The sequence below is a fragment of the Lycorma delicatula genome, chromosome 5, assembly GCF_047948215.1.
Source record: "Lycorma delicatula isolate Av1 chromosome 5, ASM4794821v1, whole genome shotgun sequence".
Classification (NCBI taxonomy): Eukaryota; Metazoa; Arthropoda; class Insecta; order Hemiptera; family Fulgoridae; genus Lycorma; species Lycorma delicatula.
The window spans coordinates 60079763-60097963 of NC_134459.1; the positions used below are offsets into that span (position 1 = coordinate 60079763).

Genomic DNA, 18201 nt, shown 5'->3' on the forward strand with positions numbered 1-18201 from the left:
GATCAGAAAGCAAGAAGTCTGGTCTAACCCACCGGGTTGGTCTAGTGGTGAACGCGTCTTCCCAAATCAGCTGATTTGGAAGTCGAGAGTTCCAGCGTTCAAGTCCTAGTAAAGCCAGTTATTTTTACGCGGACTTGAATACTAGATCGTGGATATCGGTGTTCTTTGGTGGTTGGGTTTCAATTAACCACACATCTCAGGAATGGTCGAACTGAGAATGTACAAGACTACACTTCATTTACACTTATACATATCATCCTCATTCATCCTCTGAAGTATTATCTGAACGGTAGTTATCGGAGGCTAAACAGGAAAAAGAAAAGAAAAGAAAAGAAAGAAGTCTGGTCTGGAACAAGGAAGTACATTTGCAACGTAAGTGTTTATACAACACTCTTACATTGCAAAGGTACTTCTCCATCTTACTTCCCAGAAAGATGGAGGATCGAGTACCGGCAGCAGACATGAAATTCAAGAGAGGCATGGTAGGAAAGACAAGAAAGGATAGGATAAGGAACAGCATGATTGGAGAGAAATTGAAATTGGGAAGCCTTGTTGAGTGGAAAGCTCAGGTGGTTTGGACAAATTGAAAGAATGGATGATGAATAATTACCCAACAGGATGATGCACGCAGAGGAAAGAGATACAAACAAGACCAAAAGGTATACCAAGAATGAAATGGATAAATATAGTGATGGAGGAAGTGTGCAAGAGAGGTGATATGGTGAGAGTAACAGAAGAGTTCGTTCTTGGATCAAGGCAGATGGAGAAATTTTTTAATAGCCCAACCCGAGGAAACTTGGATTAAAGGGAACTGAAAATGATGAATATCACTAAACCAATTAGCATCAGGTACATATTTTAGATGCTGATCAGATTTTATCAAATATTATTAAAATAACATCTATCAGTAATTTAATATTTATATACATGATAAGTTGTTGGAAGGGACAAGTGGGATCAGGTATAAAATAATCATGATTCTGTTAACTACAATACTTACTATTTGCAGATGGTATACTACATCACCAGGACAGTGAAGTAGGTTGCAAACAGATCTGTTTTACATTGCAATTAGAAAAGTATAACAACATCAACTAAAATTAATATTGCAGTGTTTTAAATACTTGTACACAGGATCGTGGTCAACATGTAATGAAATGTGATGACGTTGGTATATTAGCTGGGGTTAATAAAAGCGAAAAGGTCTTAAGACAAATATGAGAGGAGAGACATTTGTTGCATAATTTTATAAAAATGACTAAGGTTGGTGGACAATGTATTAAGATATCCAGGCTTAGTAGATTTTGTAATTGAACGATTTATAAAAGGTAAAATCTATACACGAAGAAAAAAATAGAATAATGGAACACAAATAACTGAAAAAGTAGAATGCAGAAATTAAGTTGAGTTTAAAAGATTGGTATATAAAGAAAGGAATGGACACCAGCACCAGACCCTTCAACTAACTAGTCAAATGTACAAATGTTCAACAATAAGTATTTATTAGAAATCTGTACATGGCACAACCCAGATCTTTAAAGAAAGTAACAAAGAGGAAAGGTTGCAGTTTTATGACAACTGCACCAAAGCTCTTGGACAACAAGGTAATGGGTTATGTTTAAAAGGAATAATAGAAGCATGCAGGCAGTGGAAATGAAATTCCTGACTATTGATGTAGAAGAGGAAATCATGAAATTCGATATACTCTAAGAATTACAATTTTTTCCCATTTTCCCCAGAAGACAGTCGATTATAGATAGTGCAATGGTATTAATAGGTTGACATAATTATAACAGTAAGATGGCAATCAAAAATCTTTACAGTATAAACTATTAGGATAAACGAGAACTGATCAATACATCCTTTGAAAAAATGTAGAATAATTTTTATTTCTGAAGTTCAGAATAGTATGTGTGATGCATATACCATATAAGAAAAAGGTAAGTGAAACTTAAGTAATTAAGTAAAACTGAATTTTCAATATTTACATTTTATTTAGATATACAAATCTTCAGTTCATCTGTTTAATATATATAATATTAACAATTATAAAATAATACATAATTTAGTTTATTACATCAATTTTAAAAACAGAATTTCTATAATAAAATTTTATTTTACTATAAAAATATCAATACAACCTTAACCATAATAAAATTAAAAAAAACTTTTTGGATTTTTTTTCAACCTTTTAATTGTGATTTAATTAAAAAAGTTAAAATGATTTAACAAAATAATTTTTTTGAATGTTACATTTCATTTAAACTTGATTCATGATGAACACTTTTATTAAATATGTAATATAGGTCAACAATAAATTGCAAATTAATATTTATATCTGAAAAGTATTAGTAATTAATCAGTGCAATACATACTCCTTAAGCAGAAAGCAGAAAGAGGTATTTTTCACAATAATAAACAGAAAATACATCCCCACTAATATATAATAACAGAATTAATCACATTCATATTAGTGTAAAAATGTTTCGTTAAAAACATTTCTTATACAATACTAAACATCACTAACCTTTCACTGTATTAAAACTTCCTCTTTGAATTTCTATGAAGTGTAAACGTAAAACAAAGGTGCTCATTAGGACATACAAACAGCATGATCTCTTTTACATTATCCAGCAAGATAAGAAACTGTCATTGTCAAACTTGTAAAACTTTATTCATTATTTCAGTCTGCCTTAATCTGTCAAAGTCTATGCTCATACAGTAACTAAACTATCCACAAACCACACATGCAAGCATTTACACAGAATGCTTTAGTTTTACAATAGCACTGCTTCAGTTATTTCAAATTATTATCTAATAATTTATAAAATTTAATATTATTTTATTATTCCAGTGAACTTTGTCCTGTTAAATTATTCATAAAGTCAATTTTTAGTCATTTTAAAAGAATAATTTTCACAATCTCAGAACTAATTCAGTTTATTTTCAAATTTTTTTATAAAAATAGGACTATTTATGTTTTTGGGAGATTTAAAATTTTTTCAAGTGAAAAACCTAGATTTAGATCATAGGAAAAATACAAAATTACATTTTTATATAAAAAAAATTCAATCTGAGGATTAGTTAATATATAACTTGAACTTAATATAAAAGTTCTACAACTACATATCTAAATAGTATGTTATAAAAAACAATATGTTGGTGCTAATACAATTGTATGGTATAACATTTTTTAACAGCAGTTATATAAATTTAAAATATTAAAACATCAAGTTACACATTTTAAATATCTAACAGTAAGACGAGTAATTTTAATTACTCAGACATCTTAATCTAACTCAATTAAAGGTACATCTTCATAGATATATATGAAAGTTCAAGCATTTGTATATCTTTACAGATGTTAACTTAAAAATAAAAATTACTGGGCCATGTGAATGAATATTTAACCACACTTTATTTAACTTTGAAAACAGTTTTAGTTGTAAGTTTTTTTAGGCAACTCCCATAATTAGAGAACAGTACAGATAAATCCTAGAAAATGTTATATTTAATAATCAAATGTTCAGTAAGGGATAGGTATATTGTTCCAGCAAAAATATGAAAAACAGACTTTATATTTTTGTACTTCATTTATCAAAACAAAGAAACTGTTTTCAAGATATTAGTATCTTAATTACAAATTTGGCTTTTCACAATTTTTGTAGAGAAATGAGTAAAATAGTTTGTTACGGAGAGCATTCACTAACTATGTATATAATTGAAGTTACACCCATTATCTATTATTTGCATTTTTAATGAGATAATGAATGTACAGTAAAACCTAGTCAATAAACTTACCTCTAAATAAACTATTCAAATAATTGAAATTTTTTCACTGTCTGTTGATTTTATATAAATTATTAGAAGTAACTTTTCTTCTTAGAGGTTTTCTTGTTCATTTTAATCTGGTGCAAGGGTTCCACCATGTTCTGGCAAAATATTTAAAAGAATGAGAATTATGAAAAATATAATTTTTAAATTATCATAAAAACTTTCATTTAATTTTACAAACATGGATTCCTTTCCTCATTTTACCGTAAACTTTTGTACTTACATGCTATGAATGTAGCTGATTAAAGATTCAGGAGAAAAGAATTACAGCAAATAGAACATTAAATAATTTTTAAATATTAAACACATCTTTTGACTTTTAGACTGGGGATAACCTTACGGGCAATAGGAATGAATGTTCTGGTACTTGAAGAAACACCATGAAATTCAGCCTGTTATATTTTTGTTGAACATTTTATGAACATTATAAAGAATTAAATTAATAAATTCATCAAATCAGTAAAAATTTAATTTATATATTTTTAGTTTATTGATAATTTTATTTTATATAGAACAAAGCATTTTAAAGAGAAACATTTATATATATATAGATATTACATAAAAAAAAAATTAGTACAGTAAAATAAAAATGTAAAACTACAATTATATTTTATTAGCTATTGGGTCAATTCATTTGAAGTAACCGAAGGATGTTTGCTTGACCAATTCAAAAAAGGGTGGTTTCCTACATGTCACAGGACCTTAAAACTACCTTTTTTTATATTTTTTATTTAAGCAGTTTACCAGTGTGGCCATTTTTGTTATGGTGCACACACCTATTTTTGTGATTGTGAGGTTTTATGGAAAAAATCATAATTAAAAAACTACTGGTCCCGGAATGATATAACAAAAAGAAATTATTCATATTTTCTCAAGGTAAAAGATTGGTCCGGTAGTTTATTTACCTATCTCTCTTCTTTCTTGAGAAAATTACCAATAATGTTGAACATGAAAAATGGTGAATATTCACTTTTGGTAATTTTTTCAAGATGCAGGGATGGCATACACAGTTTGAATTATTTTTTTTTATATGTAGGTTTATGTTACTAGTTTTACCATGTAATAGTAATGGTGATATACTTACCCCTAAATTTTTATGATTTTTTAATTTTAATTTTTTTTTTTAAATTAAAATTCTGGCTTCAAATAATTCTGATGGGGCTGGTGATAAAAACTCAAATTGGCACAACTTACAATGTTTTTCCAGATATTTATGGCAAATTAAAACGTCTCTTGTGAACCCCACTGTTATTATTAAACAATATAGCCAGCATGATAAAAATCTATCTTCTCTGCTAATTGAACAAAGTAACATGCAAATTTTAAACTTTTATTTTGCTATACTGACATCCTAAAAATCATCTAAAAACTTTAATATTATTTTTGAAGAACTGTTCCTCTGAAAATATGTTCTACATAAAATACTTTTAAAAATTTACTTAAATTTTAGCTTAAATTATTAATTCATTTGAATCTTAAACAAATATATGAGGTAAATTATAGAGTAACAATCAATTTAACAAAAAAGATTAATTTGTTTGAATTAATAATATCATTCTTTCTTAAAATGCACATAATATTGTATCTACTATAATTTATTTACATAAATAATTTAACATTTATAAAAAATTTAATAAAATACACTCACTGGTTTTATTTATTATTTTGTTTAAATAAAACAGTAACATTATAAATTAATATATAATATACTAAAAAAAACTTAAAATACAGTTCAAAAATTTAAACTTTTATAACTAAAAATAAAATATTTACAAATATATTTACAGATATTTAAAATATATGGCAAGACATAATCATGTGGAATAGTTGTTTCATTATGGAACGTTTAAACTACTTTACAATTACAAATACAGTCTTAATAATGGCAAATTTCTTCTTATAGTTCTTTCATTTTTTATATAAAATATAAATTAGTAAGGCATGACAACACTAACTTTATACACAAAATAAATATTTCAAGCTTATACTGTTGCACTTAAAAAACAAATATTTGTTGTTAAAAGTTAACAACAAATAATACTTACTACTTTTTCATAGTAGTATTTTAAAAATGTACAATGAAAATATAACGTAAAAGATCTCCAACCCTACTGATTCTTTTATGTAAAAGCAGGTTTCTGTATTACTAAAAATTATTTCTATTAATCCAAAATTATATAACTGTAATTTTAGGCCTATTAATAAAGTTTAGGAGGTGCATTATCCAGTTTAAGATAACCATTGAAACCCAATGAGCTAAGAATTGCAGGGATATGCTGTTAAATACAATTAAAATGCAGACTTTTGAATGAATCATAAGAGTACAGTAAAAAATTAGCCACTGATATTGTTAAATACTTGCCCAATCAGTAATTTTATATCAGTATTCAATATTCTCTAATTGTTATTACAGAAATTAAGAATAGTATTCAGTATTATTTTATTTTATAAAGATAATACATTTGAATAACTTTTATCTAAAGTATATTACACTGGTAATAGTAAATAAACATTTTAGTACTTTCTTTACACTCTGTGTTTTACAGTTCAATCTGCAGTATGAGTAATGTAAAGCCATCATTTGAAAATTGTATAATGTGAGACTCTCTCAAACCAAATTACAAGAAACCAACTGTACGAAATTCCAAGATAACCAAAGATATGCTCATGTGAATTATGGATTAATTGTGATAAAAATTGGAGAAAGAACATGAATTGTGAAGCTGCAAAACAATTTGTTATTGATGAATCCTGCAATAGTTGGAGACAAAAACAGAAGGATGCAATTAAGCATTCTATGCAACTTGTTTTCGTGGAACTCCACGTTTCAGGGTTGTGAATAAATTAAGGCTCTTACAACATAAAGAACTTTCTTGCCACTAAGAAAGGTTTAAAATTAAAAGCTTTAGTAATCTTTACAGAATAAAATGTTACCAGTTTCAAAGCTAGTTTTAGTTGATAAAACAATGATATGGCAAAATAGAAATGGGCTTAGACAACATAACTTGCTTTTATTAGCACTGTCTAGTATCAATTAGGCAGTCTCTTCCCTAGCAGGGTGATGACTTCCAATTACGAGCTTGATAAGGGGATTCTTGTTTTTCTTTATAAACTATTTTCAATAAGACATACGACTGAAGTGGCTGTTTTGTAAAGTAAAAAACCAACTAAATCTGTTAAAATTGAAATCTAATATTATAATATATATTTAAGATTATTTTTCACTGTAACGGGGTAACTGTTAGGTCAAAATATATGCATGGACTGAAATTAAATACAGATAAAATAATTATATTAATTGCTTATAAAATATAAATATATATTTTCCTCCTAACTTGAATAAATAATAAAAAATAAAAATACATTAAAAGAAAGATTTTATCAGTGATAGCATAAAAAGACTACAATAACACTCTTTACAAATGTTGAAATAGGATATCATAGTATTAAATGGAAGAATAAATTTAGAATCTTCTCAGTAAAGTATTTTGAAATAGAATCGCCATTACAGTAGCAATTTCATTAAAAAAATTTTACAAGAGGTGTAATAAAATATATATTTCAATAATACAATACACATGTATTTTAAGGAATATCTGTTTAAAACCGTTAAAAGATATTCTAAAAATCAGAATTTGTAGAATACAGAATCCTGTTGAAATTGGGTGCAGTGGTGAGGGGAAATACTTGACATTAAACTGACGACAAAATTGTCAGCAAATGAAAACATATAATTTTTGAGGACTTAATGGCATTAATTGTAACAGTTTTAATGTACCGCTAGGTATTTTTATTTGTCAATGTAATATATAAAAAAACATACTCTAACAATAATTACAGAATTTTAATGAACATACTGATATAATTAAATAAATTTTTAATAGAGAGAAAAATAAATAAATACAATATCCATAAATATTTTAATATTGCTATATATTTAAAAATAGCCATGGAAAGATCTACTTCACAAACATTACAATAATTTTCATACTCAATTCAAACTAAACAATTAAAATAAAATTTGACTATTATTGTAAACAGAATCATAAAATTATATTTTTACAAAGCATTATTTCATAAAATCATATATTAAAACCTATGCTGTGTAAAATAAATACATTTATTAATACTTTTTAAATTACATTAATCCTTGGTTACACGTTAGGCAAGGAGTTTTTGTTTGCAAGTCATTTCCAGAAGAGCTATTATGTGCGAGCATGCTTCTTTCTTATTTTACAGAATTTCATTTTAATGGTCAGTTTGTAAAATATTTACTGTTCAACATTAATATGAATTATGAAACACAACAAAAATATATTCATAACTTATTTTAGATATGAAGATAATGAAAGCAGTATGATTGATATTGGTAATGGAACAGACTTAGCGATTCAAATAAGGAGAACAGATTCATAATGTAGGCAAACAGTGAATCTGAGGATAAATGTTCAGTTCAATTCAATGTATTTTATATTCATGGAATTACCATCTTGTAAAGAAAAAATCCACAAGTAGATAACATAATATTGTAACTATACTTCAAAACCATATAAAACAACCCAAATATACCAACTGTATTGATTCCTGGAAAATTTTCTTATCTCATTTAATAAATGATGACAATTTTAAGTTAAAGATATTGGGTTGAGCTTAAAGAAAACATTTGGAGAAGTCACTGTGCGGGCTGTAGTGGAAGTAGAGAGGTGGGGTAGGTTTCATGCAGTTGGTTTTCCTCTACTGTTTTCAGTACCCATCATGAGTTGGCCAGTGAACATTGGGGCTTTGTTGTTGAAGCATATTATGAGAGGAACCAGTCCGTGAGAGCACAGAGAGTGTTCTATACACACTTTATGCTCGGTCGAAATGTATCTGTACCAAATTGAAATATGATTATTTTATGGATTTCTAACCTTTGGGCAATTGGATCCATACTGAAAAGAATATCATCTGGCAGACCTAGGACTGTTAGAACACCAGAAAATGTAGAAACAGTAAGAGCATCCATTCAGCAATCACAAAAGCATTCTACTCGTAAGCATGTCACTAGGGATATTAAGTTGGATTTTGAGGATTCTGCATCCCGATTTAAAACTGCATCCTTAAAAGATAATATTGGCTAAAGAATTACATGAGAGAGATCATGTTAAGCTCCAAGAATGACTGCTTCACTCTCCTCACACAACTGTTTGGTGTGCAGCTGCAGGCAGACTTTTGTGTGGTTGGCTTGTACTTTTCTGAGGAAAATGGAGCAACAGTAACTGCAATAGCTGACTGGTACATTGAATTATAGGAGACCTTTCTGCGCTCCAAACTGAACTATGTGGCTATAGAACGTGCATGGTTTCAACAGGACAGGACCACATCTCACACAATATGATGTTCGCTTGGAGTGTTAAGGGAAATGTTCCCTGGGCACTTGATCTCTTAAGGGGAGACTTGGGATGGCCGGCATGGTCACCAGATTTAAGCTCATGAAATCGATGCCATTCTGTCTGAGCTAACCTGGAGAATGATGAAAACTTCCGAAAACATCTTCAGCAATGAACTCTCTCACTAACAAAAGTTAGTCTGTATGTAGATTTTTATACAAATTATTGGACTACAGTATGTATTTGAATGTAGTATTTAAGGATTTAAATTATATAGAGATATTTAAAAAACGAAAATACCCATCAATGCATGTAACCAAAGACCAGAAATGTAATTTTTAATATCAATAAATAAAATACTGCTCCCAAGTAAAGAAAGAAAATATAAATAAAATGTCATGGATTTAACACATGCAAAAACACACATATACATACAGAAATAACTTCTATAAGCAAAGTTATGAAATAATATTTTTCTGATAAACAATTCTGTTAAACCTGGCATAATGTGAATTAATAGAAGAACAGCCTATCAGGAAAACTGAATTTATTGAAGGATCCTACTGAATACTTGGAATAGGATATAAAAAGTATTAATCAAAAATTTAATCCAATATATTATTATAGCATAAGTAATCTCAAAGAGCAAATAGACAAAAACACTGATTTTTATTAGTTAAATTTACGTTGCAATATAATTTTAACTTAAAAAACAATTCAGTGGATACCTCAAATGAAAATTAAAACTATAATATTTATATCGAAACAGGTAACAGAAAAAAAGTATAGTTTAAATAAAATTAAAAGAAAACCAACCTATGAAAACATCTATTCTTCTTTCCTAAGTAATTTATAATTGCTAGTTACCTTATGTTTCTCATTAACAGGTCTGTTTGTAGATTGGAAATAATTCACTACAACCACCATGCATGAAAACAATAAAGTGTGGATTCCAATTCTGCATATACCAGTTTCCTGATTTATGTCAAGTTTTACAGAATGTTATTATTTTTTAAATTCAAGTTTGTAGGATTCTATTGTACTTGGTACATTTCTTTTATTATTAAAAAAAACCACAAATATAATTTGGTAAAGAAAAATCATTTTAGCAACCTTATGTTTATAAATTTTGGCAAAATATTAAAATCAATTTGACCAAAGAATAAGAAATCTAATAAAAAGCTAATAATAAAAACCTGAGACGTGCTAATTTTTCAACAGATTGTTTTTTATATTCATATTGTAAAAAAAGTGGGCTTTTGTATCCAAATGTTGTGCACTTGAAAAAAGTGTAAAAGCAGACATTCAATATTGAATCAAAAGAAGATTATGAAAATATATATTTCCTATCTCTGAAACAAACTAAAGGTTAATAGTGATTACTTAGTGAGAATAAATTACCTACTAATTCAAAATAAATGCACAAATTCTATGAAAATACAATTTGACAAAAACTTCAATGGACTTGGACTGCAGATGCAGAAGAGATAATATAGGATGGTGGGTAGTAACAGAGCTCTATACATGATAATGTACAACAACCTTCAACTTTTATATTCTACTTATCAACTAAAATATTAATTTCTTTCTAGATTTACTTTTCCATTCAGTTACTCTGCCCACTTGATATTTTCCCAGACTATAAATATATAATTTGATATAAACTAAAAAAAATTGCATGTAAAGTAGTCTTGAACTAATACCATTGATGTATATAAACAGATTACTTTTAGCAAGATGTCAGTGTAAACAAGTAAAACTGTTCTATATTAACTGCAGAGAGATTAATATGTACGTAATACAGTAAACTTCCATTAATCTGGCATCGTATGGTCCGGCACGATTTTCAGAAAAAAATAATGAATCACAAAACAAGCAATCATGTTTAGTTCAAGCTCATACGCAATTGAAGGCAGAAGGGGGAGACATTGCGTCGAATGGAACAGCATGCTTGGAGGAGGGCAGTCGTCAAATATAACAGCACGCTCATCTTCAGCTGACATCATAAAGCTGCAGGGACCACATTTCCTTACTGCATCTTTGTTAACATTCTACATTTGATTTCCATCATTTTAGTTAAGTGTTACACTAAGGTTGTTAATCGTTTGTTGTCAGCTGAAAAAAGTATGTTTATAGTGCTTGTGAGATTCTGACTGACAGTGTCATGGGTTAATATCATCAAAAAGAAAATATCTGACTCTCACTTTGGCTGAAAAGCTGGAAATTGCCAAGAAGCTTGAAAATGGCATAAGTAGGCACATCATAATGAAAACTATAATTTAGGGTCGTCCAAATTTTTAAGACATAAAAAAAACAAGAACAAATTGAAACGGTTTTTGAATGAATTAGAAACTTTAAAAAATGTTGTTGAAAGCAAACTTAAAAAAAAAAACCCAGTCAGACCAACTGGATTCAGTTTTGTATAATTGGCTATCAACAGAAGATTCAGAGGGTAAACCCATAACTGGCCCTATGCTTATAGAAAAAGTAAAACAAATTCAACAAGATTTGAACATTACACATGTGAATTGTAAATTTTTTAAAGCCTGACTAAGGAATTTTTAAGATTCATCATGTTATCAGGTAATTAAGAGGTTTCTGGTGGGCTGAAATCTCCAGATGTTGAAGGGGGTGAGAAGAGGTTTTAAAACTAAATTCAAGTCTACTGTGTCCGAACATGAACTGACAACTTGTCAAATACATAATGCAGATGAGACCTGCCTTTTGTGGCATTTCTTAACAAATTCTACCCTAGATGATGGTGATGAAAAATGTGTAAAACTTTTTCAGAAAAATAAAGATTGGTTATCAGTACAACTCTGCACTAATTCGTCAGGTGATCACAAACTAAAAACTTTTGTGATAGGAAAGTAAATGAGGCCTAGAGCTTAAAAGGTATGAAAACCTTACGTGAGATATATGGAGCACATTCAAGTGCATGCATGGATGAATCAATAATTGTTTAAAAACTGGTTCTTCAAAGACTTTGTGCCAGCTGTTAAATGCAATTTTGAAAAATTGAAAATGCCTAAAAACCATAAGGCTAATTTACTTTTAGACAACTGCAAAGCTCATCCACATGAAGAGGAATTAGTGTCTGGTAACATTTCAATCATATCTCCTCCCAATGTTACATCCTTGCGTCAACCAATGGATCAAGAGGTGATACAGAACTTTAAGTCACACTACAATCAAATTGCAATGTTAAGGATTTTCAAGAGTAGTTCTCTACTAAAAATTCTATCTTTGCTATTGCTTTTGCTTGGGGTGAGGTAAAACAGAAAACTTTGAAAAAGTCATGGTGTAAACTTTGGCCTGAAGTAATGGATCAAAATGTCGAAATTACTGCAACTGAAGCTGTTGATGAATTAGAAAAGGTTTTACACGATTTGCCTTTAGAAAACCCTATGTCACAACTGACTCTAAAAGAAATTAGAGGGTGGATTGAAGCAGATAACAATGAGGCAACATAGGAAATTCTGACAGATAAGGCCATCCTTCAGAGTGTGATCAATCCAACAGCTCCCAAAGATGTTGACTCAGATGAAGATGACTGATAAATCAAATAACATCACTTGGAATGAAGGAGCTGATTTACTAAAATTTCTGAATGCAGCAGTTCGTTCAATTATGGTAAAATAATGAAACCCCACATTATACGAAATGACTATCAAAAAACAAGGAGACAAGACTAAAAACAAACCAATAATCAACATGTGTTTAAGATGCTTCTGCCAATAAGAACAATACCACAGACTTAAAATAAGCCTTCTTGCTCAACTGTGTATTAAAAGGACACTCACTTTAATTTTTCTTTGTACAGTACTGAATACTGTAATATTTTATGCTACTGTATTTAAACCATTTAAAGATTTAAAATTATATTTTCATTTCCTTAAGGCCTACAATGCACTATTTGGTTTTACTGCACATATTGTACTGAAGAATTTTTTATGCTATTTATGCTGTTTTAATTCTTAAAAATTTTGTCATTTTTTTGTTTAGTTCTAATTCCTCCGCTTTTTTCCCCCGACATTCATCCAATAATCCAGCATATTTTAAGCCCCGAATATGCCGGATTAAAGAAAGGTTACTTATATTAAAGATCTACGAAATGATTAAATCACGTGGTCAAAAGCAGCAAAACTGATCTAAACATAAAATGCATATAGAAAGTTTGCTGTATTTCTCACTTTTTCTGGTCTGCTAGCACATAAAAATAACTCCAGCCCAAAAAAATTTAGGAACGGTAACAATGAGAAAGTTGATTACAATAGATACGAGTACAAAATAACAATTGTTGTCCATCAATACCAAATAATAGAGAATTAGTGGCTCAAATATCTAAACTACAATGACAGTTTGGCAAAACATAATTTGGTTTTTTCTTCAAAAACCTATTAGTGATATTATAAACATAAGGTTACAAGATCTTATTTTACATTGAATAAAAACAATAAGTAATAAAAAAAAAAAAAAATTAAATAAATAACTAGTTCTGCACATGAGTGTAATTTATACAAAACTACTGCTTGGCTGGTCAAGATAAACTGCTCGTCTAACACGGCCATTTCTAAGTTTTGGATCTTCACTGCTAGATAATGGCCAAGATGATGAGGATGGAGGTGGAAGCTTCGGTTTCGGCGGAAGAGGCGGTGGCGGATCATTAGGTAGCCTTTGAGAACGCACTATTGTTGTACCTGAAGTTGTACTATCTACATTTTCATTACTATTTGTATTGGTATTTGCAGAAGATGCTGGAGGCATTCTAGAATGGCTGAGAAAATATTCTTCTGCTTGTTCTGGTGTAGGAATAACGCTAACGCTATCTGTAGTAAAACTCTGATCCAAAAATCTTGACATTAAACCGTTTGATGTAGTGCTTTCATTATGTAATGTTAAACTAGATCTATCATCACTTGAATTTTGTAATGAATCTTGCTGATAAAATTTTGAATTTCCAATCGGTTCTATTCCATCCCTCCTAAATTTTCTTAACTTTTTACCACCTTGTGGTGCATTCTCTTTATCCTGAAAAAATTTAATTTAAGGTGAAAAAGCTAATTTGCACAAGCAAATTCATTAAACGATAAAACTGTATTCAATAAACTACTAAGTCCTCAGTTTTAAACTAAGAAAAAAAAGACATAGACAAAGTGAAGTCAAAGATTTAAAAATTGAATTTATAAACAAACACATCATATTCTAATAGATCATGATGCACATATGAGGTATAATACTTCAGTAATTCACCAGAGAGTTGGTAGTTCACTACTAACATCACCAAAAAGTGTGGGTTCAATTCCATCCTAAGAAAACATCTTTTCACCTAGATCTAATTACCTGTGCCATTAATTACACTAATCAACAATGATTTTTAAATGAGAGTGAATAACTTATAGTATTTCTCATGCTGATTTCAAATATGAAATCAAAATTCTTCTACACAGACTTAGTTTTTTTGTAATTACCATTATTATTTTCAGGTAGTATCATGCACGAACTCCATAAGCATAGCATTTTGTGAACGTATTTTATTATATTATCTAACAATTAAATAGCTTTTGTTTATCTATTACAGTCACTTAATTGTTGTCACATTGTTTTCTTGGACATTAGTCATCATGTTTATTATTTACACACTAATAAAAATGAGCAAGAATGAGACTTATTCTTATTTTCATCTTGCAATAAACATATCATCCACTCGTTAGTTGTTTCTGTCGTTATTATGTTTACTTATAAACTGCTGTGCAGATTGGAGAAATATTTTTATTCTCATTCAAGTGCGAGTTCTTGTGTGTGTGTAACATTCAGTTTTGTAGCTGGTTTTCATATTTGCAGGTATATGTTGATCAGTAAAGTGATTAAGTGTTTCTTTTTAAACAACATTAGTTATTGTAATGTATTAACAATGGCTTGCAGTTGTATTAATCATCCAAACAATTTCTGCTGCATCTGTGGTGAGGTAACGTTGAAGCCTCAAAAAAGAAATATAACTCCATTGATATAAAAGTCATAAGAACTGTATTTTGGATGTAAATTAGGTGATAGGACAAATCTTGGTCTTCTTATATTTGCTGTGCTTCTTGTGTAATATTGTTCACTGGTTGGCTAAATGGTTCTTGTCACATGCCATTTGCAATTCCAATGGTTTGGACAGTACCTAAGGGTCACACCACAGACTGTTATTTTTGTGTAATAAAGATATCTGGAATAACAGCTAAAACTAGACTAACTGTTAAATACCCTGATATTCCCTCTACCATGAGGTCAGTGCCAGACACCAAGAGCTTCCAATTCTAGTATCACTAGAAATATGGAACTTAGATGAAAATAAAAATGTCAAATCTTGTGTTGATTTATCAGACAATGAAGAAAGAGATCCAAAATTTTTAGAAAATAGATATACTATACCCCATTTTAAAAAATCAGTCAGAATTAAATGATCTGTTTCCTGATCTAAATTTATCAAAGAATCAGGCAGAAATATTGGCATCAACTGAAAGGATGGCATCTTTTACAACCAAATACTAAAATAATTGCTTTCCATGACAGTCAGAATTTGTACATTTCTTTTCTCAGCAGAAAAACTTAGTGTACTGTAATGATATGGGTTCTTTAGTAAAAGCTTTAGAACATATGTACAATCCTGATGAATGACAAATTTTTATTGACTAGTAAAAACTTCGTTTTTTGGAAGCTATTCTACTTCACACTGGAAATAAATACCCATAAATACCATTAGCATATGCTGTTCATATGAAGGAGTCTTATCAAACTTGTATTGAGAATGATTTAGTATGAGAAATATTTATGGCATATTTGTGAGATCAGAAAGTAATAGCACTTTTACTTGGACTGCAACTTGGATACACTAAGTTCTGTTGCTTTTTGTACAAGTGGAATAGCAGGGATAGGTAAAACCATTACACAAAAGAGCAGTGGTCAAAGAGAGAGGTACTGATTGTACAGGAGAAGAATGTTGTCAGTCAGGTATTAGTAAAACCAGAAAAAGTTTATCTTCTGCAACTATACATTAAGCTAGGTTTATTCAAAAATTTAATTAAAGCAATGGGTTGTAATGATGCAGGGTTTCAGTTTCTAAAATAATAAATTCCCTAATATAAGTGATGCTAAAATAAAGGAAGGTATATTTGCTGGACCAAAAATAAGAAAACTAATGAGTGATCTGGCATTTGAAGAATGTTTTAATGACTTGGAGGTTGCTGCATGGAAATCATTTCAAAATGTGGTAAACAACTTCCTTAGAAACCATAAGGCCAATAACTACAGAGAACTTGTGAGTGAACTCCTTCAAAACTACAATCACATTTGGATTATTTCCCTAGCAACCTCGGCAGTATCAGTAATGAACATGGAGAACGCTTTCACCACAAGATATCTACAATGGAAACACAATACCAGTGAAAATGGTACCCAAAAATGTTAGCTGACTACTGTTGGAACCTAATGAGGGATCTACATACAGCAGAAAATCCAAAAGAAATAGATTTTAGGCGGGTACAAAATGCGTGTAACGTATTGTCATATTACGCTCATCATACGTTTTTTGTTTCAAAATAAATTTCAATTACAAAAAACTGAGGTCGACAGAAAAAAATCGATTAACATGTATGAAATCAGAATAAAAAGTACTATAAGAAACAGCCACTCACTCTCATTTAACAAACAAAAAATTAAACTTTGTTGACCAGTGTTACCTATATAATCCAATTGAGTACTCTATTTAAAAATAGTAAATCACACTTTATAGATTGGATATTTTCAGTTAGACATACCATTTACCAGTATTTCATGAAATTAAAATTTCCGTAAAATGTAATATTAATTTTTCTTTAGTTAATACTGATTTAGTTATTTTACACATAGTAAATCAGTTAAATGTGCCAACATATAACCACATTCACTTCATTCAGTAAATAGAAGATTTGCACTCGCTCCCAAAAAAAAATTAATTTTGAAATATCACCATCTTTCAATCCATCTTAAATTGGAGTAGCTTTTACTTCCATAAACATGGAACAACATAAATAATAATCAAATATATAACAAACTAATCCAGCCTGTATTCAGTGATACACAATTGAACTCCAAATATTTTTCAGACAGAAGTATCATGCAATAAAAAATAAAGCATATTGCACGTGTACAGTAATAATTGGCAAGTGGAAATGTAAACCATACATTTGAATTAGTAAACTGTGTGCATGATTTATGGAGGTAAAAAATTTCATGGAGATTTTTAATAGTTTACCCATCAGTAAATTATGGAAAAAAAAGTAAATTTATTAAATAGTTTTCATCAATGAATTTGTAATTAAGCAGATTCCAGTATATAACAATTATTTTCAATAATAATAAAATGAAAATGGGTGTGATATAAACTAATAATTTAACATATAAATTAATATAGAAACATAGCAATGAAAAGAAATTTTCTATAATTGATAATAAAAATTGTCAACCTATATAATATACAATAATAATTCATTCAACTTCTTCAAAAAATATCTCATCAATTATATATATATATATATATAGCTCCTAAAACTAATAATAAAAAAATTAATAAATTAATAATAATGAATTAAAAAACTATTAATGATAAACCAGGTGTATATAAAATTAATTATGGTAATAAGGATTGTTATAAATTCTATACAGGCATGACACAATTAAAAAAAAACTTAAGTTACACTTACAAGCATTTAAATATAACAAACAGATATCAAATTAAGCATATTACATAAAAGACAACAAACATACATTTTCAAATTTTACAAGACATATTAGTGTTAGAAATAAATAACAATAACTTAAAAACACAATCTCTCAAAAAAATACATATAATAAAAAACGATAATATTAAAATATTATAAATAAATAAATTAAATTTGAATATGATGGATTCAGTAAATAACAGAATTCATATAATTTAAAATTCATCGAATAGATATAACAGTGTGTATTATTA

At 29.0% G+C, this 18201-nt stretch overlaps 1 protein-coding gene across 3 annotated transcripts in view; it reads right to left on the reverse strand.

The window, feature by feature from the left end:
* Nucleotides 1–1989: 1989 nt before the first annotated feature.
* The window catches only part of loco (regulator of G protein signaling family member locomotion defects), a 129003-nt gene continuing 112791 nt past the window's right edge, over nt 1990–18201 (reverse strand). Inside the window, exon 13 of one of the 3 annotated variants that reach the window (XM_075366236.1) lies at nt 1990–3932. In XM_075366236.1, coding sequence (XP_075222351.1) covers nt 3864–3932 — 69 coding nt within the window. In that variant the 3' untranslated portion in view covers nt 1990–3863. Of the gene's footprint in view, nt 14235–15128; nt 15370–18201 lie in introns of those variants that run through there. The other 2 variants (XM_075366235.1, XM_075366238.1) reach the window with 2 other exon arrangements.